Source organism: Carassius gibelio, chromosome A6 (genome assembly GCF_023724105.1).
Source record: "Carassius gibelio isolate Cgi1373 ecotype wild population from Czech Republic chromosome A6, carGib1.2-hapl.c, whole genome shotgun sequence".
Lineage (NCBI taxonomy): Eukaryota > Metazoa > Chordata > Actinopteri > Cypriniformes > Cyprinidae > Carassius > Carassius gibelio.
The window spans coordinates 20,761,918-20,785,226 of NC_068376.1; the positions used below are offsets into that span (position 1 = coordinate 20,761,918).

At 36.1% G+C, this 23,309-nt stretch overlaps 1 protein-coding gene across 2 annotated transcripts in view; it reads right to left on the reverse strand.

Annotated features, from left to right (window-relative positions):
* nos1apa (nitric oxide synthase 1 (neuronal) adaptor protein a) overlaps positions 1-23,309 on the reverse strand; it is a 90,989-nt gene that overhangs the window by 11,966 nt on the left and 55,714 nt on the right. For both annotated transcript variants that reach the window (XM_052599725.1, XM_052599726.1), the window contains exons 5-9: positions 21,048-21,156; positions 19,411-19,552; positions 17,544-17,701; positions 6,194-6,355; positions 1,361-1,526 (exon numbers count right to left, since the gene is read on the reverse strand). In XM_052599725.1, the coding sequence (XP_052455685.1) occupies positions 1,361-1,526; positions 6,194-6,355; positions 17,544-17,701; positions 19,411-19,552; positions 21,048-21,156 (737 nt within the window). The remainder of the gene's footprint in view (positions 1-1,360; positions 1,527-6,193; positions 6,356-17,543; positions 17,702-19,410; positions 19,553-21,047; positions 21,157-23,309) is intronic.

Here is a 23,309-nt window from a genome sequence, read left to right on the forward strand (position 1 = left end):
ATACATTTTCAGATGATTTTTTTCAAAGTATATTAGTACTGTATTGCTTCAAAGTAAGACTGGGGTTTAGACTTTCCACTCTCTTTTCTCTGTGGATGTCATCTGCTTTCCTTCATATTATATAATGCTTCACAATGTCAGTTCTGCTCCACTTTTGCCTTTTCTTCTGCTCCAGCAGGTTAATAACAGTGCTCCTACCCCTGCAACACATCCTCACTTGCCCTCTCTGAACAGATCTGATGCATTTCAGCGGCTTTCTTTCACTCGTCCTTTCACTCAGACCCTCCTATCTGTTCCAACTCTCAATCACATACTTCACTTTGCCTTTTAACTCCTCTCCCATTATGGCACCCCACAGCGGTTAATTTCAGGCTTATTTTAAAGCACACTTTCAAATAGAGCAGCGACACCTGGAGATGTGCCATCTTTCACTTTAGCCTGCATGATAAAGAGCTCTCATCATACGTCCCGACTGTCACACTTAAGTCACCTTGTATATATATATATATATATATATAAAAATGTGGCTGTAAATGGCTGTCAAATCTCTTCTCGCGTCCTCTTTAATGATGACACTATATTTTACTCTGAAGAGAAAGTTAGAATCTAAAACCAGCATCAATATAATACATCAATAAAATAATAACATATTACTATTATATGAAAAATACATTAACATTGGACAGTTAATAATAATAATAATAATAATAATAATAATAATAATATTTCATTCCAAATTAGGGCTGTGAATGTAAACATGCTCACTTTTTGGGATTAATTACATATAATTAAGATTCATGAGATTTAGAAACTATCCATATAGATTATAATTAGATCATTTTTTTTCATGTTTTTGCACACATAAACAAACTCTAAACATTATATACTTAATATTAGAATAACTTTAAACAAAACACTCATAATAAAATAATTTATGTTCTTAATAAAAGCAAACTCAAATAAATGTTGCAGAAATGCTCAAAGGTTTCAACTGATCCACCTTTAATAAGTGTGAGTGTTAAAAGCAACCGAAATACAATACTTTTGTACTAAATGCACATCTTGAGGATGTCAGTGGATTAAAATGAAATGTGAATAATTGTATTATGACCTTTTTCTACTTAATCTAACAACACTGACTAAATAATTTTTTGCATACCAAAAGGTATGTTTGATTTTAATGCATTAAATTGATCTTTTAACAACTAATAAAATAATAGATGGATGCAGAAGATCAACAAAAGATGCTTTACTGAAACACAGACCTCCTGTGCTTGTTTTTAGGCTATTAAATAGGGCACAATTCAAATCTACATCAATACAGGTTTTTGTACATCTGAACACAGGAAATCATACTCACTAGAGCCATTCCCAGCCATCTTGAGCTCCAGCTCCTGAACCTGTTTGACCAGGAGAGAAATATGCTGCAGCAGGTCCTTATTCTGCAACAGCAGCTGGTGAACTCGAGCCTGAGCCTCCAGCCTCGCTGCAGCTTCTGCAGAGAGCTGATCCTTCAGCAGATGAACCTGAGGAACAAATCAAAGTTTGCATGCTTTAATAGAAAGTACTACAAACCAACAACACAGAGACCTGCAGCAGTTCATAAGCTGCATTTTCCTAAAGTCACCCCCTGCAAAGGACAAAAAAACTGAAACTGGCTCAACTTGTCTACTTTTCAACTCCCCCACAAAAGCATTTTGCAAATTTAAAGAGATAATTTTATAATGGAAAATAATAAAAAAGCATTAGATTTTCATTTGATAAAACTTTTAAGCCATTATTTCATCATTTGGCTTTATTCAACTTTGGAAGAATATGTCTGAACACGCTGGAATCCAGTCTGCCTTCAAGAGTTAAAGAAAATGAAAATAATTGGTTTTCATTGTTATTCTGAGAATTTCAAAGTCCTATCTGAATTAATATATATATATATATATATATATATATATATATATATACACACACACACACACACACACACACACACACACACACACACACACACACACACACACATTATATATATCAGGTCAAATATCTCTAAAAGATATGTAACTATGAGCATCCCGTTATGCATTTTGTAATGCATTTCTATTAAATATATTTTGAATGCATTTATATTGAATATGATTAATTTATGGCAACTGTTACTACTTTAGGTAGACACCATTCATGCAAAATTAAAGTGTTTTTACCCGAAAAGCTTCAACACCACATCATGAAATAAACTGAAGTTTATATGAGCAACAGCAGAAGAACAAATGCCTGTAATATCGGTTCAAAATAATAATAATAAAATAAAAAATTATAATTTGCATATTTCAATATTCAGTTATATAGTTTAGAATTAGATTAGAACATTATTATTCTGCCACAAAATGCAGAAATGCACAATATAGGTTTTTGCTAAATTATATATAAATATATTAAAAATAACAAAGAAATAAACAAGACATTAAACGTTACGGATAAATAACATCACTGATTAGAAAGTTGTTTAATTAAGTAATAAATTCACTTAAATCAGCCTAAGTAAAGGACTGATCTGGAATAATCAAACAAATCTCAATTTCCATTAGTACCAGAAAAAGATGCACAAGGCAGTCCAGAGTCCACTACATATTTTGTCATGAATTACTGCTTGGTTTGTCCGGCTAATGACAAACGGCTAGCTATAAAGGTTACCAAAGTGATTATTATGCACCTGAGTGTCCTTCATAAGTCCTACGATTCTACCCAGTGACAGACAGCACCGTCTAAGTGTCTTTTTGCTCCTAAAGCCACCGAGGATGCCCTCCAAGGGGTCTGGGGTGATTTATTACCCAGCTTAAGCAGCGTGCTTGTTCGTGCTGCCTGCCCCTAAGAACAATACATTCTCCAGACAAAGCCAATGAGCCGTCAAGATCAGGCCAGCAGGGAGTAGCGCAAAAAAATTAGGGAAAAAAAAATTACCATACTGTAAATGTGGACTGAAAGCTTAGTTCAGGTTGAGCCGCTTGCCATCGGTTCTCGGTTGTACGTGCTTGTATGTACGTGTGCGTGTATGTTTTCTGACAAAGAGTAATTGTCTTTGGGAAAAGAGCTGCCTACCATGACAAAAAGTGTTGTTTTCCAAAGGATATAGGATGTAAACGTATACAAGCCTCATATTTCATACTGTCATAGTGTTATATCTCAATATGAGTGGGTCACATTCATCAGCAAGGCAAGTCAGGGAAATGTTGGAGCCCAAATTTTTTGGATGATCATCATTTTCCTCTGTGACATAAAAAAAAAAGTAGTATTTCTTTTCCTTGTCTTTAAAGTAAACAACAAAAGCAGCAATGAAGAATTGTTTTAATGTCAACGCATTGCCACTGCAATCAGTTATTCTTTGTTTCAATACCAAGTGTTCTAATTAAGCAGTTAAAGGTTCACGGTTCAATCATGTTTGGGAATGAAAAGAGTGAGAACGGTAATATATCTGACTGTAGGACGGGGAAGGATCAACATTCATTCCTCGCAGTAATATTAGTGTACAGTGTGAGAAATATTAGCTACAGTGCGGTTATAAAAGAAAAAAAATAAATCTCTTTCAACATCAAGGACACAAACAACTTAAGCAGGTCTGAAGTCTCTAAGATGAAGTTAATGGAAGTTACTCTTTAAACCCCAAAATGACATCTATGACAAACAAAAAGTATCTTAGTATCTTAAACCTTAAAATGTATGCAAAAAACTCACCACCAAACCACCAAACCAAACCAATCAGAGCCCTGCAATCCTTCTAGTTTCTGGATTCAAGTACATGGGCAAGGAATGATCAATGTTCACACACATAAATCTCACATTTACACTGTTTTCTAAACCTTTTTCAATGCTTACTCAAGAGAACAGATTTAATAACACTAGGATGTCACTAAATGATTCACTTTCACTGACATAACCTAGAGAGTTCTAAAAGAGGACATGTGTGTGATTCATGTTCTAACAATCTATTTAATCACACATTTGTAAAGTGTAGACTTTCATGCCCATATTAATTCCAACGCACAAATGTAATCTTCGTTTTCTTCCACTGCACTGCAGTCATTAAAAGGTTTTTATAAGGCTGTTTATTCCATTGTTTCCGCTCTCAAACTGCACAGATCACTTCAAATTATTCAGTGCTGATTTCCCATTAGATATCCCATTGAAAGTGGCAAAAGGGCATGAAGAAATAAGTGGAAATCAAGCAGTGCTGAAATAAGAAGCAATCAAAGAGGCTATCTTCCATAAACCCTATATATATATATATATATATATATATATATATATATATATATATATACACACACACACACACACACACACACACATATATATATATATATATATATATATATATATATATATATATATATATTTGAGAGAAACCCCATTTGACGCATGCAGTACTAGAGCTTAATCACTCAGATTCAGAATACATTTTGCCTGGATTGAGCTCATAAAGCATCTGCAATGTATGAAGATGTAAAACTGATTTTTGGGAGATCTGACGTGGGCTTAGTTTTCAGGACATGGCAGGAGCCAAGTGTATTTGAATCATTTTATCTGTACTGAACTGTCTAGGAGAATCTTCCACCAGAATATGATTAAAAGAAACCCAAAACACACAGAGAACTTCCCTCACAAATAACCCACTCAACTACTAATCCTGACTTCAGAAAAGCAAATATAATTTCATCTACCCATCATTTCCCCTAAGGATGAGAGCCAGTGCAAAACAAATGGAGAAATAAATTAATAAGTGACGATTGACTCGCGTATGTCGCTTTGATAGCGTTCTTCAAAGTGTCTCGTCTCCTTCAGTGACTGAACACATCACAGCAGCCACAGCAAAGCAACAGCTTGTTTCTCTTTGAGCATGTTGTTGCAAATTTGGGTCTCTTTTCAGCTGGCTGCCTTTGCTTATCGGAGCTCTAACATGACGGACATCCCTGACTATTCCAAAGCCACCTCAAAGCGAGATGCAGACACAAAGATGTGGGTCAAAGGAGTGTGGAACAATACTCCACCCCCTGTAGCACCATTCTCAGACCTGTGAAGAGCTCCAAGTGCCTTTTGTGTAAAAAAAAAACAAAAACAGACTTTCTTAAGAGAGTATGTACCCTCTGGCTGAGCATTATTGCTTATAACAACTGCTTTCTCCTCTTGCCAGACACTTGGTATAGAACTGTGGCTAAACAAGCAAACCACAGGCTCTCAAAGGCAGAATAAATAAACCCATCTTAGTGCCAGAAAGAACAAATACACTAAAGACACACAAGACTACAGCTTTTTTGTGAACTCCAAGCCATTCACAACCAGTTCTAATGTTGGGATTTGTAGCTAAAAGACTTTAAATTTGAGGTAACAGTTACTACAAGAAATCGACTTTCTCTTAACAGAGATGGGTGAACAGAACATTTCACTCCACAATCATGCCATAAAATAATTTCATATTCCAATAATTTATCAAACAACCCGACGAAACTAAAAAACAATCACTTTGACTAACCTGACCCGTAATAAAACATAATTTGCATAATGAATGCATATTAATAAAACCATCCTGAAAATAACAATACATGCATTTATAGAGGCAAATGAAATGAGCTAGTTGGTCTTTTTTAAACTCTCAGCAAACACACAAATACAATAAATGTATAAATAAATATTATAAGTACAATACCCCCCTCCCCCCCACACACGTACTGTACATGCTACCATTCGAAAGAGTGTCAAAAGAGACAGTAAATAGACTTATAATGTTACAAAAGAATAAATGCTGTTCCTTTGAAGTTGTTTCAAATATATGAATCACTGTTTAAATCATCATATTATAAGAAATGTTTTTGAGCACCATTTCAGCATATTCTAATTATTTCTGAATAATCACGCCTGAAATTCAGCTGTGCCATCACAGGGAAAAATTAAAAACAAAAATAGAAAAGTTGTTTTAATTTGTACTTATATTTCTCAATATTGCTGCTTTTGATCAATTAAATTCAGTCTTGGTGAGAATACACAGATTTATTTCAAAAACATAAAAAAAAAAATTGTACTGCCCTTAATCTTTTGAACAGTTATGTAAACCGATCTGATATTAGGTTAAAATGTCCATGACAGCCAGAATCCCACTACTTCTACAGGTCTATTAAATGCTCCTGTTGCAGTGTTAACTCCATCTCACCTGGGCCATGGCCACCTGTGTCTGCTGCTGCTGTTGCGTGAGCTGCTGCTGGAGCAGCTGGAGCTGGTGGTGCACAGACAGCGGAGTACCAGCCGGCAGCTGACTGCCTGAAGGAAGCAGCAACTTTGGGGAAGACAGCAAGATGTTGGGCTCTTCAGAGGGCTGGAGAAAGAGAGAAAGAGCAGTTGTTTTGTCAAGATCTGTAGTTCATCTACATGTTCATGATTAAGAGTATCAAAAAAAGCTTATGAAGAAGCTATATTATAGTTTTGAGTGAGGAAGAGGAACATCATGAAATGGCAGAATAAGATGAAAGGAAATTAAAAACTTAAGAGAATTGACAAAGGCTTTTAACAATGCTAACAATACAAACTAGTTTAGCATTAATACTGCACAACCAGTTTCATTTTCAGCCCATGTGCTGCATGCGTGCTCTTAGGATACAATGCACTGTTCTGAGCAGCTCTGTGGTCAAAGATGTCTCTTTGCTGGCCCCTACTGAGGCTCAGATATCAATTACAGTAGTACTCCCCAGTCTGTGCTGCTGTGCAAACAATCAGAGTTCAGAGGGGCACGAGGCAGTCAACTGTGACAAATGATTCATTTTACCCTACACGACCAACTTATTTATACCCCAGTCGGGATGAAAATATGGTAATGCCAGCTGTTAGATATTGACCTCCCACATACGGAATGAGGGACTGAGTATGAAAGCCTCAGCAGCAGCGGCCAGAGAGAAGAATGATTTTGACTGAGATTGATGTGCTGCAAAGAGCCCTTTGAAATATTCAGGCAATGCCTGGTGCTGAATCACTTAAAGAATGGATAGATACACCAAACCAGACTTCAGCTGTTTGAGAAAAAAAGAAAAGAAAAAAGGGAACATAAGCATCTACTAGACTTAAATTGATATGCACCACTAAGGAATTTCAAGTTTCATTTTCTTATATATACATGTATAAGATTTTGTAGTTTTCAAGCAATTTTGTAAGACCTTTTTTATATTATACATTACTGATTAAAGGTTTTGGTTAACAAGGGGACATAACACAATTTCTGCAAATCATGTTAATCACATCGTGAATGAGGCCTATTATTCCTAGTGGCAGAGAAAGTAAATTCTACCTTTAAACAATTCAAGAACAAAAGGGCCAAAATTACTCTTTCTCCTTTTTATATTCCCAGAAAACCACACATCCAGTGAAGGGGGCTTTTACTTCAGATTGATGTCAAATAAGATTGCGGGCAGTTTATTGGAAAGGATGTTCACCTCAGATTCTCATGTTTTCATTTCTCTCTGGCTGAGTGGTGGTTCAGGTCGGCTGATGAGGATTTCCTTGTGTGTGTGTGTCTACTGACAGCTGTTTATTTGGGCAGCACTGCAGAATGGCATGTTGTAAACAACACCTGCTCTCAAAGACGCCTCACAGTGAATCTACCTCAGCCGGAGAGTTCACTGACATCCACTGAATTCATAGCTTGAAAAATCTGCAGTGTGCCTGGGGAAAATGTTCTGTGAATTATATTACTGCTCATCTTATGATATAAACTGAAGAACTGAAGATAAGCATAACTCCGCTGATAAAATATTTGATACTTTTGTGCTGTGCAAGTTTGAAGTCATCATATCACAGAGCATAAATCATGAACAAAATCACTTTTTGACAGACTTTTTGAGACATGAGATAAAACTGGCTATAGATAAGAAGAAATAAAAGTTCTTCACAAATGTGTTTTTCTTGATGTAACTCATCAAATACTATGTGTGCAACCCTCTACAATGTGATTAAATATGCACTCTGGGTGACTAAAATGTTGTCTAACAATAGTCATTGGCTAATAAATTTGTAGATTTTACATGCCAGTGAGAGTTGAAGGCAAAGTATAAGTTTAGCACAGATATATTTTCACTTTAAGTCAAGTGATTTGTGCTATTTTTCAGTTCATCTCAATGGATGTGCAGCGTACCTGTATTTGATGTACCGTAAACTTTAGTATGAAGGTGCATGACACACCGTCGCTTTGCTGTGCTACATGTAAACAATATTTTTTGTTACATTTTCCTGTCAAAATAACGAAGTTAAATTGCAATATAGGTAAAGGGGTTGGCATAAGCAAAAGGACACGTTCGTTATTCAAAATCAAACCAAAAGAAAAATATATAATATTTACAAATGGTCTTAGTTGCATTTATTTCCATACTGAATTAAGATCAGTTGTATACATTTTTTTTATCATCTAAAGGTGTTTACATTGGAAAGTTGAAACAGGAACCATGTTCAGTGTTTGATTATCGTGCACCGCCGACAGAAAACTAGACAAGCCATTATGACAGCAACAAAGTTTATGACTTTTATAATATGATATTTTAATTAGGCTATGCAGTGTTTAAGCTTTTGCTGCTTAGCAAGCACCAGCATTTCCTTGTAGAAATGCAAATATAGCTTATTTATGGTGGTTATTGGAAAGTTTCCATCACTCCACAGGGAATAACACTATCATCTGTTCTGAAATCTGTACTTTTTTTTTTTCTGTGTAGCAGGAAATACAATGCAGAACATCTTTCGGAAAATGGTTGAAGAAAACATCTGGTAAAAGGTATCATGGTAAACAGCATTTGTTTGAGTGCTTTCAATTAACTGCTTTAGAAAAAAACCTAATTAGTTTTTATCTGTGATTATGTGATGGATGTGTAATCAACAGCAGCTACTAAAAGCCAGTAGTGTTGCTTAAGCAATCATCACCAGGATCCATGAACAGCCTGTAAAGATATTATTGCACATTTGAAATCCACCTCCTCTCATTATGATTTTATCCCTTCATGTTTTTTTAAAGCAAATTGTAGATATCATAGGTCCGCTTCAGTCACTGCTATTCTGGAGAAACCCAGTCATCAGTCATATTTAACTAATAGGAAGTTTTCTGTATGTATTGGAAAACTTCTGTAGTACACCTCTCCTGTGGTGTTCCACAGGGATCGATCCTTGCTCCTACACTTTTCTCTTTATTCATGCTACCACTGGGATCCCAGTTTTCTAAACATGGAGTATCGTTTCATTTATATGCTGACGGCACCCAGTTATATCTCCCACTTAAACGTAACGATTCATGTTCTATTTAAGTTTTGCTAGCATGCCTACAAGATCTGAAATCATGGCTTTCGCTAAAATGAAAAGTTGTATTGTTTGGACCAAGTGACTTTTTATGTTGACGGTGATCTGGATCTAGGCTTTTTAAGCTCTAATGTTACTCCGTGCATGAAAAACCTTGGTGTTTTAATTGACTCAGGATTTTGATAAACATATATTCTGTCGTCAAATCATGCTTTTTCCATTTACGCAGCATTGCTAAAGTTAATACTTTTCTCTCCAAACTATGGAACAGCTAACCAGTGTAAATTAGAACAGTATCATCTCTTTCTGTTTAAATAAAAGCTTTAATCTTATTTTTAATCTATGGCATTTAATAATTTTTTACTGTGTGTATTTTACTCTGCTGTTTAAAATTCTGTTTTTATGTATTGTTTCTAATGTACAGTTGTTTTTATATGTTCTTTAAATAAATAACCTAGCCTGAACAACTGAGGTTTTGGTCTGGGTCAAATATAGACCTACAGTGGCAAAAAAAGGTCAAAGATGTGGAATATGTAAACATCTGTCATGCCGCACAAATTCAGCTGCCTGAAGGTAGTTATGCTTTGTGAAGTGGTAAAATCGCCACACAAGTTCCCTTGTTTCTGTAGTTGGCAGCTCTCATGTGGTGGTTGGGGTGGATGTTACCGAAAATATTCCTTATGAAGACTTTCATTGCTATACAGTTGTCCATGTCTAATTTCAAAGTATAGCATCAAAATGTGAAAAAAATTAAATAAAACCTCAAATTCATAAAGGGAGAAAATAAAATGAAACAAATAATATAGAACTCTATGGCATACACTGCTATTATAGTATAAATTAATTATATTTCATTGGATTACAGCATGCCTGTGGAATATGACCACTGGTGGAAGATGGTTATTAAGTAACCTTGCTACAGTTCACATTTTCTGAAATGTCACAGCAGATGTCTTGTATTTTCAAAAAATAACGGTCTTCAGTTCAGTATTTTTCAAACCTCAAGGTGGAGAATAACAATATTGCAAAATATTTGGCACAAATGTTCTTGTTAATCGCAAAGTTAAATGTTTTCCATCTGTTTTTAAAGGAACATTCATACAGAGTATATGTATATACAACTAAGAAACTTGTGTTTAGATTCTATGAGATTTATATGTCATACAGACTTTCTGTTGCATTGCCAGACTCTTGACAACCAGTAAAAAAAAGTTTTTCCCACTTTACAGCTTCCTCTGCACAAGCAAACTTCCAACCTAGACATTTCTGTCCATCCACATATAAAAAGTACAGACCTTTTTCCCCACAGATACACTACTGTTCAAGTTTGGGGTTGGTAAGACTTTTTTTGTTTCTTTGTTTTTAGTCTCTTATGCTCACCAAGGCTGACTGTATTTGATCCAAAATACATTAAAAGCTGTAATATTGTGGAACAGGATTACGATTTAAATAACCTTTCTATTTTAATACAAAATGCATTCTTTTGATGGCAAAGCTGAATTTTCAGCATCTTTACTCCAGTCTTTAGTGTCACATGATCATTTAGAAATGATCCACATGATCCTTTGGGAAGTTTATACTTTTTTTTTTTTTGATGGACAGTTTAAAAAAAACATTTATTTACAAGAGAAATCCTTAGTAACTGTCACTTTTGAAAAATTGAATGCATCCTTGCTAAAGTATTCATTTGAAATAAAACGTCTAAATGGTAGTGTAAAACTCCATTGTGAGCAGTACATCTGAGGCTGAGATTAAAACACATACTGTACTAGTCAAAAGACATCACTGGAAAGTTTGCAGAGTCTCAAAGCGTTAAGCTGACTGTCATCATGAGCAGAAACGTCTTGGAAAAAATGTTGATTCCTACATGTATCCTTCTAAACATCAAAAACCTTCTTATCTAGCAAAGCTTAGATGAAAATGTGCTGAGGTTTCTGATAGTCCAGGGCGATGTTCTGTACTTAAAAGCAATGCATTTGAAAGTGGATTACATCTAACAACAAACTAATCCACCTCTGCCTCTGAGAAAGTCTGCACATCTTGCATGAAAAAGAAAATATGCTGAGTATTACAATGCGAGCCTTTCTCTAGCACATGATTACTATGCTGGTCGTTTTGATAATTGGTGAAACAATCCATGAGTCTCTGCGTATTCATTAAACAAGAAACTAACGTAAAGACCTGAATGTAAATAAGGAGGGTTTTTATAAACACTGTTTGATATTCCACTCAGACACAGAACGACACGCATCGAAACACAATCAGCAGCATGTGAAATACAACAAGCTTGGGAGCAAAATGCCATAACTCATGTCTGTAGACTAGACACATTGCGTCTCCTGGACCTGTGCAATATGTCGGGCTTTCCGAATATGTGAAGTGTCTGTTGAACCCTAGTGAGAGCACTGAGCCCTTGAGGGTAAAAGAGCAATGTTCAGCTCACAGCTGGGCTGAGCGAGATTCGCTAGTGGCCACACAAATGCCCTTATTGCTTTTCTGCTCAGGGCTTTCTGCTTTCTGTCCTTGACTGTGTTAGGGATGTACAGAGGGAACTTTTGCCATGTTACACAAATTTGCTTTCTTGCTTCTGGGATTCTCAGAAAAGAAGCTTTTTAGTGACTGCATTGAGAAGCACATTACGAAATGTAAAAGTTTTTTAATATTAGATTGCAAAAGTTACTACTTTCATAGCATGTGAAGATTAGTTAAGTGAAATGAAAGCATAAACACTTAACTTCCCGAGTCAGTGCTACTTGACATGAAGTACAAAATAAAATACTTTAACTGCTTAACACTACAAACTATAGCTTACTCAGAAGACTGTGTTGCAGAAGTGCTTCAAATGTGATAAACACCCATACCGTGATATAAACCAACAGTAGGCCTTTGAGTTGAGTAGCCCTGAGGACAGAAACATGACATTGGGGACTAAAATACAATGCTGAAGGATCTTAACAGAAAGGACCCTGAGTAAGTGAGCACTTACAATAAAGTCACAAGAGAAAACAGTGTGCATTGTTATAGTTGTAACACAAAGTTGCCTGAGGGTATCGGCACATCCTAGACGATAATACAGCTTCAAAAAGATCAGACAAAACTAGTGTCTATTAAAATGCAGTTCACATAGATTTGCTCCACTGATATGTCAGGATTTAAAGAGTAACAATGACCTCAAACATCAAACAATCTCACAGCAAGTTTATAAAGGAGCCTTTTTCCACTGAGGTGGCTCTTGAAAAATACAGAATGGCATGAATTAAATATCATGATCTGGGACGACTGTCAGACACAGTCTGAAGGAGAGTCAAAAGAGGTTCAAGATGTTAAATAGCTTACATTAAAGATGATTAAGTGCCACCATAAAGCTGCTTGCTTTTATTGTCTTCCACGCATTCAAACTAATGTTAAATGTCACTGTAACACATTAGCATATGGATAGAAGTGAAAAACTAATCATGCATTGAATAATCGTGCATCCTTTCGAATTGCGATCTAAATTTATGACTGAATGAATTAAAAAGACAAAAGGGCTTTGTTATAATGTCTGAAAGATCATTGAGATTGAAATGCCAAAGCTTTATCAGCATTTAGACTACACATCTGAGAACGGTCGAGTTAATCAGTTGAAATTCATTTGTAGTTTGCTATTTTTAGGCATTTGTTGTTACCTAACAGGGATGATTCAATATCTCCTTGGTTCCCTACAGTTAACACCATTGGTGAAAAAAGAATACTAAGTCAACAATAAAAAAAGTGTTTATTTTCTTTCTATCGGTCAATCTCTTCTATCCCATTTCATTCTTTGTTAAAGATCACTGGAGAAAAAGCAACTTACAGCTTCTCGGTTTCATTCGTGACACTATAATACATTGGCATGGCAGAATACAAGTTTTTCAACTAAAGAAACAAACTGCACACATTTACAGACCAATGCATATTATTGTAAAATTAGTTTAAATACTTAAAAGGGTGTGAGCTAATGTCTCAAGAGATTATACAGGCAAACAGCAAGGTGATAAAACTAAACTGAATGGAAAGTCTCTTGACCCAGAAAGCCTCTCCATTTCAGAGTCTGCTCTTTTATGTTTCCTCTCAGCAGCGATGAAATGAATGTGTTTAGAGGGAAAACAAAGGTAAAGGATGCTAATTAATAGATGGAATTAATGCAGACGGGACACAGTATAATACAGCGGTAAGGCAAATCCACGATCTACAGAGTCACAGGAAAATAAATTATGTCTAAGAGCTGTGAGCTTGCGGTCCGAATTAAATGTGAAGGGAGAGGAAGACTAGCTGTGAAATAATATATACAAACACTAGAAATAAATATATAAAATCTATATGTATGTGGTTATTATCCAAAGCTACTCTGAGTGCATTTAAAATAAACCAATATATTTTGCCAATATATCTGTTACCTGGGAACTGAACCCATGACCTTAGCATAAATCTCTATAGTCCCATTTATAACAAATATATATATTTATATTGTGGAAAAAACTGGAATGGTAAAGGGGAACTAATATCTGCTACAGACATGAAACGGCACACCAAACATCCCTACGGCTGCTCTAAAGTGTCTGACCACCAGTCCGGTGTAAGCAGCAATACATTGGGGACAATTTTCTGAAATTGAGCACTAGGGTAAAAGTAAAGCTGCCTGCCGCCTCTTACACGGATACATGGGCTGAAATCAGATCATCATGAATTATCCAGAGAGACTGACATTGCTTTGAAACAAATTCTGGCTTTCGGGTACCATCTAGCATTTCAGGCCTGAGGGCTTTTGAGAGTGAGCCTTCATACCACCATTCCCCAAAATCTTTTCACATGAAAAGTCTAATCTGGATGGACATTGCTTCTCTAAATGAAGAAACAGGGCTTCACACTTTTAGTCTGTGATACCCAGCTCCTCGGGGGTCTGGCTGATCTGGTTGAGTTATTCTACCTGCATCCAGGAGATATATGTGCCCTGTAAGTAAAGGGAACTGATTCCTGGTAGAAGCCTGGCTGTTTGCCTGGCAGAGAGAGTCTGATAAGATCAGAGCTACACAGTAGCCCCATTTCTCCATATTTCAGCCTCTGCTATGAAATTCCCACAGCAGTAGACTGCCACAGAGTTTCCAGAATGTCTGACATTGGGTAAAGTTCAAAATTGTTGAGGAGGACTAATTGCTTTCATTATTTATTCAGTGACTGTTTTGTGCAGAAATCCTGCAAAGCACACTGTGGTCTCTTACAAAATGGGATGCAACCACTTGTGCACACCAAGAGTCCCTGGTCCATTCATTATCAAAGTTCAGAGAGGAACCCCATTTAAACAGTTATAGAAACTCCAAACTTCTCATTTTATTGGAAAGCGTCTGCCAGTTTCCTACAAACAATACTGTGGGGCGAAACAGAGATTTGCTGCTCTAATGAACTGCCTGCAGGATAGGAAACACAATAAACATGGTAATTTGTTCTACTTTGTATATTAAACAAGAAAGCACACACATACACTAGAATGCCCTTTTGGAAATGTTATTTTAAACTGATGTAAAGCCAACCATCACATATTTAATGGCTATACTACATGGAGTATCAAGCTCAGTTTGTTTTTATTTGATGCAGCAAAAAAAAAAAAAAAAAAAGTAAAAATACAGAGTTACTCCAGTATAAGCTCAAGTTCATATTGGCAGACTCAAGAGGCACATGAGTCGATAGAGCGACAACACATGCAAAACTGACTACAGGCTTACTGTACAGCTCTGACACTTGTACCAGCCCTAAAAACAGCATGAACTCCTACACAATCCATCCATTTCCGCTCCACAAGTCCTCGAGGATGGCATGAGTATCCCTGTTCTGCAGTGTTCAAGAATCTAAAATGATCGGCTTATGTAGGAGTATGACAGCACGCTCTCAGAGGCTTTATTCATGAAGACATTCACTGAAATGCTAAATTTAAATGGCCTACCAAAAGTGTCAAATGTACACAACTAATGATTCAGTTATAAAAATGACACTTCTTTAAAAACCAGAGACAAAATGTATTCTTTAAGATCAAACAACTTCGACTACATTCACAATGTTGGCGTTTGGAACTAACAACTGAATTTACTGGTAATCTTAAGCGGACTCATTCACACTACAGGGGTCAGAGAGGTGGATAGAATACTGCCTGTGTGATTAAGTAGCCAAAACCAGGGACTCAAATAATGCTTGTAACCATGGTAATAGTAACAGATGTTAAAATTTGTCTGTGACTCCAGTAACTAAGTTAGCTGGAAATCGTTGAATAATTCTGGCAAATAAACTTTTTACATATTATGGCCAGTAAACGATAAACAGACAATATTTTAAATCTATATTATAATAAATTCCACATTATTAACGTATTGCCTAAAAAAAAAAAAAAAAAAGAAAAAAAAAAAAGAAATGGAGTCACATGCATTTGTTTTTGATTTAGGCATCACAGCATTATAAAATGTACAGAATGAAAAATGAACATACACTGAGCTTTTTTTAAAGATTGAATTTTTTAATTATTTTTTTAAAATATTTTTTTTTATAGTGTTACAAGATATAAAGAAATGTAAAAGCAGAAGAAATTACCAAAAACAAAAAAAATAAATATCCATTATCTACAGACATATATCTAATATCAATTTATAATGTAAAAAAAAAAAAAAAGACCTGGTATTGATTTAAATACAAAGATAATGAACTACAATAAAATAAACACATATTGTTCATCCCTAAAATAATGCTGCGTTCCAAGCAGGTTTTTGAGCCCGTAAATCACGACTTCGAACCACCACTCAAAACTTTGTAGCATTCCAGGCAACTCAGGCCAAACTTCCCGAGTGCAAGGAATTGTAGCTAGATTCATTAATTCATTAATTTTATATATTAAGTCTATTTCTCAGCGTGTACCACTTGCATAAACACTGCATCGGTAGACAGTATTATCCATAGGGGCTGCAATAGTTGTTTTGTGGGCTCTGTGATGTCAGTCTCAGAACTGGGAGTATACATCGATCTAGTATGAGTTCACAGGTGGGAAGTCACGGGTTTGACTGCTGTTCCAGTGCACTTTTATGGGTAGAAGGTTGGAAAAACACGGGTAGCAGGTTGCCTGGAACGCGGCATAAATAAAGCAATTTTTTTCTGTAGTTTGAATTTAGCCATCATCTCTTTATACTAAATCAAGGCAGGCATGAATTTCTCAAATACTATGAAGCCCAAAACTGGAATATAGTCTGAAAAAATCATTATGGTACTTATTTATATTTTATATTCATGCACATGGAAACAATGAGGCATTAGGATTTTCTATGATCCACACTTTTGTTAACCACATTTCCCCTCTATCCATTAAATTACCACCACACCTCATTTAAGTTGTACTGGATTGCAAAATTACCATTTGGGTCAAAAACTTTGAAACCAAACAAAATAAGGAAACAGTACCTCCGAGTACTTTTATGGGAGCATTCTCTGGCACAGAGTAAAAGTTTCTGACTGGCTTATAAATCATGGAACAATAATCTAAGCCAACCTAAACATTTCTGACATTATAATTTCCTGAGGAGAGGAGTGTCTTATCAGCCTCTGATATAATTCCAGCCTCATCGGCCCAAACACAAACCCACAAAATTATGCTTGAGCAGAAAGATAAACAGGCATCAGGTGGAACAAATAAGCTATATGGACAACAGAAAGCCTGTATTCAACACAATGAAGACCAGTAATGCTATTTTTAGCCTGACTCAAATCAGAATGCCTGTCATTTGGATGGTCCAGATGGTGAAATGTATCTATAGAGAGGAATCTTCAGCAATGCAACCAATACTCCAGTACATTGTGCGTTACTGTCCTCTCCTCAACACTAGGCTGTCATTACCATAATGATTCTCTTGAAGAATTTCTCATCCAGTCAGGGTCACAGTATCATTACATAATCCTTTGCAGCACAGAGGCTTTCACACTACAAGATTATGCTAATGGCCTTATAGCAGCATCTAGACCCCAGGCTGAACACAGCCGTGAGCGTAAAACAAACCTAATCTGCCAAACCATAAATATGCTCCGAATAACCTTCCCTCAATTACTCAAGTTAATTGGAAGATACAGCGCAAAGGATGTGTGCATAAAAGCTGATATACAGCGATTTGGAAAACCACTTTGAGAGCTCGACATTACAGAAGATTATGGTTTATTATTGATATGGACTGAATAATTAAGTGGTCAACCTTTTTGTCCTTGGTGACATCTTCCTCTTTCTTAGCCACATCCAGGTCAGTGACTCCGCGACTGAACTCGTCCACTGTGCTGTCAGAGAGGGGAATCTCCTCCGCATCTATGTCTGTCTCGTCTGCAGCCGGCTTTTCGGCCCCTGTGAGCTCCCGTCCTTTAGAGAGAAACAATTCATCTAGATAAACATTTATTACAGCCATGGAAAGCATGATATATTAATAGGTTCATGCCATGCAATGTTTTGTTTTTTTATTGGAACATGGACATTACAGAGTCTAAAGGGACTGTTTTGCAGTAAGTGAGATTTCAATTTCTGGTATTTTTTGCCTTTATTAACACACAGTTATGTACAGAAATATATTTATTCTGGCCAAACACTGATGTTGTCTGTGTTAACTATGGATCCCCTGTGGGACGGTGGTGTTATGATATGGGGCGCCATGTTATGACCACACCTTCACTCGGTCTGTATTTCTAGAAATGGAGAGATGACATGACATGGTGAGCAGTGACTGAAGTTTCCTGTGGTGCGACATGCTATACTACATGCAAAACTATTCTGAACAACATTCTTGTAATTATTTATCATGCACTGGATTTTTTTAATTACATTAATTGAGGGATTAAATTGAATATAAAAAGTTTTCAATATCACACCGTAGTAAATTACTACAGTATAACATATATAGGGATTATAGCTATTTTAGGGTGACAGTTTAACCCAGATCATAAACGGTGTATATTGTGTTACTGAACATAACACAAGAGTTTAAAAAGGAAGTAGTACTGAGGTAATGAGTAATGAGACACAGTCCTCCACAGATCTACACTGGCATATCCACTGGCTAAAAGCAATTCCGTAGCAGAAAAAAAAATCTGGCGAGATGTCCTATATAAAATATTAACTAATATCAATATTTATGTGATTTTTTAGCTATGAATTTAATCACAAAAGTTATTACAAAATCTGAAGCAACAACAAATTTCAAATTAGTTTACTTGACATGGAACAAAGATGCTTGATTCCAACTCCAACCATGTTATTTTCTCTCACACATTTACAATAACATCAACATTGATAAAAAGCATGTGTTTATTATGAATTCGATTTTTGTGGTAACATGGACAGCTATACCGAAAACTCCTCTTGCTAGCATAAGCAACTTACATGTTAAATTTTTTCATAAACTTCATAAAAAGTATGCTGTGGTGCACTATAGTTATTTGTCGGCGGGTTTTGAATTTAAGCAGTTACGTGGTTGTTTGTTTGTGAAGTGTCAGTTCCGAGAATGATTTGTTGTTCTTCCTGTTGAAAGGGGTTATTAAGGTCGCCCTGTTTGACACTGGGACACAGCAGTGGAGCTGTTAGACATAGTGAGTTCCATCAATGTGACACTTCAGCGTGTTGGTGCTGGGGAATCCTGTGCAGATTAGATGCAGAGCGTGGGTGAACGAGAGCTCATTTGCATTTGAAAAGAAAACCTGTCCTTAGGGAGCTGTGGGAGGATGATCAGCCTGAACCCATGGCCCATGCACCATGAGATCTGTCCATCAGACACAAGCGATCGTATATACTGTAGGTGCTGTAGCATGATGCTTTTCAAAGCCCAGGCTCACACCTTCTAACTCACTGAGCTGGTTTGCAGAAAAATAGCTTGAACAACCACATGGATTTTCCCTTTGCTAAATCAAAGTGTTTTAGAGATCGGCAGCAACATCACTCATCTGTTATCCAATCACTCCGAGTTCAAGAGGCACAAACAGACAATCAATTACAGAGTTTGAAGAATAAAAACCTGTTGTGAAAGATGACTACACTGACAAAGAAGTGGGAAGAAAAGAGGATCGAGTTCATTACAGTACCTGGTACTCCCGAATCTGTGCATGTCTTGTCAGTGTCACCATCTTCCTGGCCATCTGCATTTTGCTGGGTGTGCTGCAGGCTGAGCTTATGACAGACCTCAAAAGCCTGACCCACTGTCCGCACTATTCGCATAGCTTGGCTCTGCAGAGAAATGAAAGAGCGCTTAGTATTCTTAATGCACTAAAATCAAAGTTCTTGGCTGAAACTAAAATGCTAATATTTATCACACAGAATTAATAATACAAGGACTTTTATTAGAAATAAATGGATGGGCCATGCACTTATATACAGTACTGTACACATGGATTGTATACTTATACCTACTGGACATGGATTTCTTCTGGATTTTCTTTAAATCCAGCATAACTATTAGACAGCCATATAACGATGTTCTGACATAATAAATTAAGCAAATAAATATACATACATGCAAAGAAATAATTAATTACTATAATTAAAAATAAATACATAAGTATCCATAAAAGCATAAGTAAATAAATATGCAAATTAATAGATATATAGACAGAGAGACAGACAGAGAGAAAGACAGAAACAGATGTTCATAATAATAATAATAATAATAATAATAATAATAAAGACCTGCTGCACTGAAAAGTAAATATTGCACAAGTTTTAAGAATACAATACTCATCGCATTAGCTCAGAATGTCAGATCTGTGTTTTCTGGCTGAGGGTGTCCAGAAGAATCTGAAAGAATGCCTCCTTTTTTCTTATATAGTTTTCGCTATCCTGTAAACATTCTCACTATTTTATACAGTGCATTTCTGGAGGAGCTGCCTTTTTACTGTAAATTTAACAGAATATTCTTTTTACAGAGTCAAGTAGAGAGAGAAAAAAAAAATAAAACCACAGCAGATGATGTGGTGACTTAATGCAGTCATACTGCATTTGTCCAAATACAGTACACATATGCCTATTCCTATTATATTTGACAAATTGTATTTTCACATACACTTCTTGTACAGTCTGTTCTCAAGACAAACACCCGTGATAATGTAATGTGATGCGTCATAGTGACACTAGCTTGAATTCCTCTCTATATTTATAGACTGTAGCCACCAGTTTACAATAATATTTTTTACTTCGTTTCTTGTGACATTGTAGATTAATTGCCAATATTACAAATACATATTTAAACCAGTCAAGCAGAGAAAAAAAAAACGATTCAGATGTCAAATCCTTCTCAGAGGCGGTGGGCATCTTTAAACAGTTATTAAGCTTTCAAATATGCCTCATTCAAATCCAGTGCAGAAGCTTGAAAGAGATCAGAATTTGACAGCTTTAAGAACTAAAAGCATGCTCTGTCAGTATATCATCTACATGCACCACTGCTGAATCATTGTATAGCTCTGCATGCTAGACCGACTGAGAAGAAAAACACAGCCATTCTGAAAGGTGCACTTCAGTTTCATGGCCAAGGGCTGCTGTTCCTTTTTTTTCTGATGGGTTTTTTCAACTATATGCCCTGAAGTTAAATGAAAGAAGAGTGCTGAAAAGGGAAGGAACTGTCAGTAGACTTCATTCGCTTGGAGCTTTAATGACATGATTGTATTATCCAAGGAAAACCATCAGTACTAGATGTCCTGACTAGAAGACACACTCAAGAGATGCCTACCTTCTTCTTTGATTTGAAGACGTTACATCGAAACACATTGCTCTGTCCATCTCTCGCTATATAACTGAAGATCTTCAGATCTTGAGAGTCATGTGACACGTAGAATATCCTGTTAAAAAAGAAAAGAAAAAAAGATTGATAATCTGCAGTACTGTCAAGGACAGTAGATTCCATTGGAGTAAAAGAGAAAAATGCCTTTATTCCTGCATTGGCTTCATTTTTCTTGCAATATTTTGGTCCTAACCACCACTGTGTACCCTTTTATCAGGAATCCATTAATGTTGTGTGGAAAGGACATTTAGAAATGACCTCTGGCTGTGTTTTTTTGTTGGACGTCGAAAAAAATAGTGCTTGAATTGTAGCAAAAAAAGCAGTAACAACATGAGTCAATGAAGCACATTCAGTTCTATTGTGACACTGTGTGAGTGCATTTGCTCCAAAGCAAACAGGACATGTAGCAATGCAGATCAGAGAGTAAAACATTACATAAACCAAAAGATAAATAACTGACACCATGCAAATCCAGATCAACTTCCTCCACGAGATCGAGCATTTTCTTCAGAGCTTGATAAAATGACAATGCAGCTGTCAGAAAGCACTAAGGAAAGTCCTGAGCAGAAAAATCTCATCGCAGATGAATAAAACACATCAATGTCAAATGCAACCTCTTTCAGGCACATCCACAGAGAACCACAGATGTAACACTGCCAAAGAAATGATAGACAAATAGCTAGATAGCAAGACAACATGACACTTTCACCAAGAAAAAGCAAGCTGGTTTGGTGAGTGCCGGTTTGGTGGGGGTACTTTGCATTTTGCCATTCACTAAACCTTGACAGGCAACGAAGAAAAAAATCTTATTTTATTGTTTCAATTATTTCAGTGGTTTTGTCAGAGTGCATAACAGGCAGTAGGAAGCAGAAATGCATAAATCGACACTGAAATCATCACACTGTGGATATGAAAGAAACATAATAGTCCCAAGAGACTCTTCATTCTCTCTAATTACAAAGAATAACGTATGCAGTCATAACTATCAAACAATTAGAGCTGAGAATGTGACATATGAAGCTACAAAATCCTCCCACCGATTGGAAGGTCATGTGGTGTGTCATACAATATCAGCTAGCAGCTAGACAAATGTTGTATGTGAAAACAGTGTGCGTCCTTCCGTCTTTACACTGCCGTTCGTAACAGAGAGCCTTTTTTAAATACCTTGACCTGTTTGGTAATTTGAAACGTATGAATTGGATTTTAAATAATGAAATACTTTTAAATCACCAAAAAATAAATAAATGGAACACAAAAATCAAATAGTAACTGCTCATCAGGCTGAAATTTACCCAACCATCACATTTCAAACAGCTGAACTGAATAGAAAATACGGGTTTCAAGATGTGTTTAAAAAATTTGACACTGACTGCATCAAAAAAAAAAAAAAAGTGTCCAAAAACATTCACCAGATGTTTGAGTACATGGTTCTGCAGTGAGATCATCAGAATGTGTAAAAATGGTTTTCAATATAAAGAGCTAGTTTTTTTTTTGTATTTTGCTTTTTTACTTAATGAAAAATAAATGGAAAATGATACATGTTAGTAGATGACCTGATTAAAATGAACCCAAACACAATACAGTATTAACTGCAAGCTAACTTGTCCTTAAACAAACAAACAAACAAACAAAAACTATATTGCAGGGTCTCAGAGAAATAATGTTAAGGCAAATGTATATTTACATACATTATTGATTACAATTATGTGTTGTAATTTCATCAGTCACTGATACAAGTATACATTTCCCAATTGTCTTTGAACAATTCAGTCTTGATTTACATCACACACCTCTAATTTTCTGAGACATTAGAAATTAACTCCTATATTGATCTCACCACTGGAAAGCAAGAGGAGGTCGACCCTTTGTGTTAAAAGCCTGGCAGTGAGGAAATCTGTTTCTAAAAGCTCTGAGGTGTTGTATTAACTTGGGAAATATATATTTGCGATCACTATAGCCTTTTTGGACTAGTGCAGAATTTATATGGATCCAACATTCACGCTACTGAGAATATCAACATCACATGTCAGAGCTTGCCGATACAAGATTGCAGAGATGCTAAAGGGATCGAATAAACCCTGTAAGGAAGATGTACCTAAAGAACAATCATTTAAGCTTTTTAAACCCACTAGTCCAACTCGTGGGTGCTGTTACAGATGGGTTAAGAGGAACCCCAATCATAAGTGAATCCTCCTCGTTCTGCTGATATTT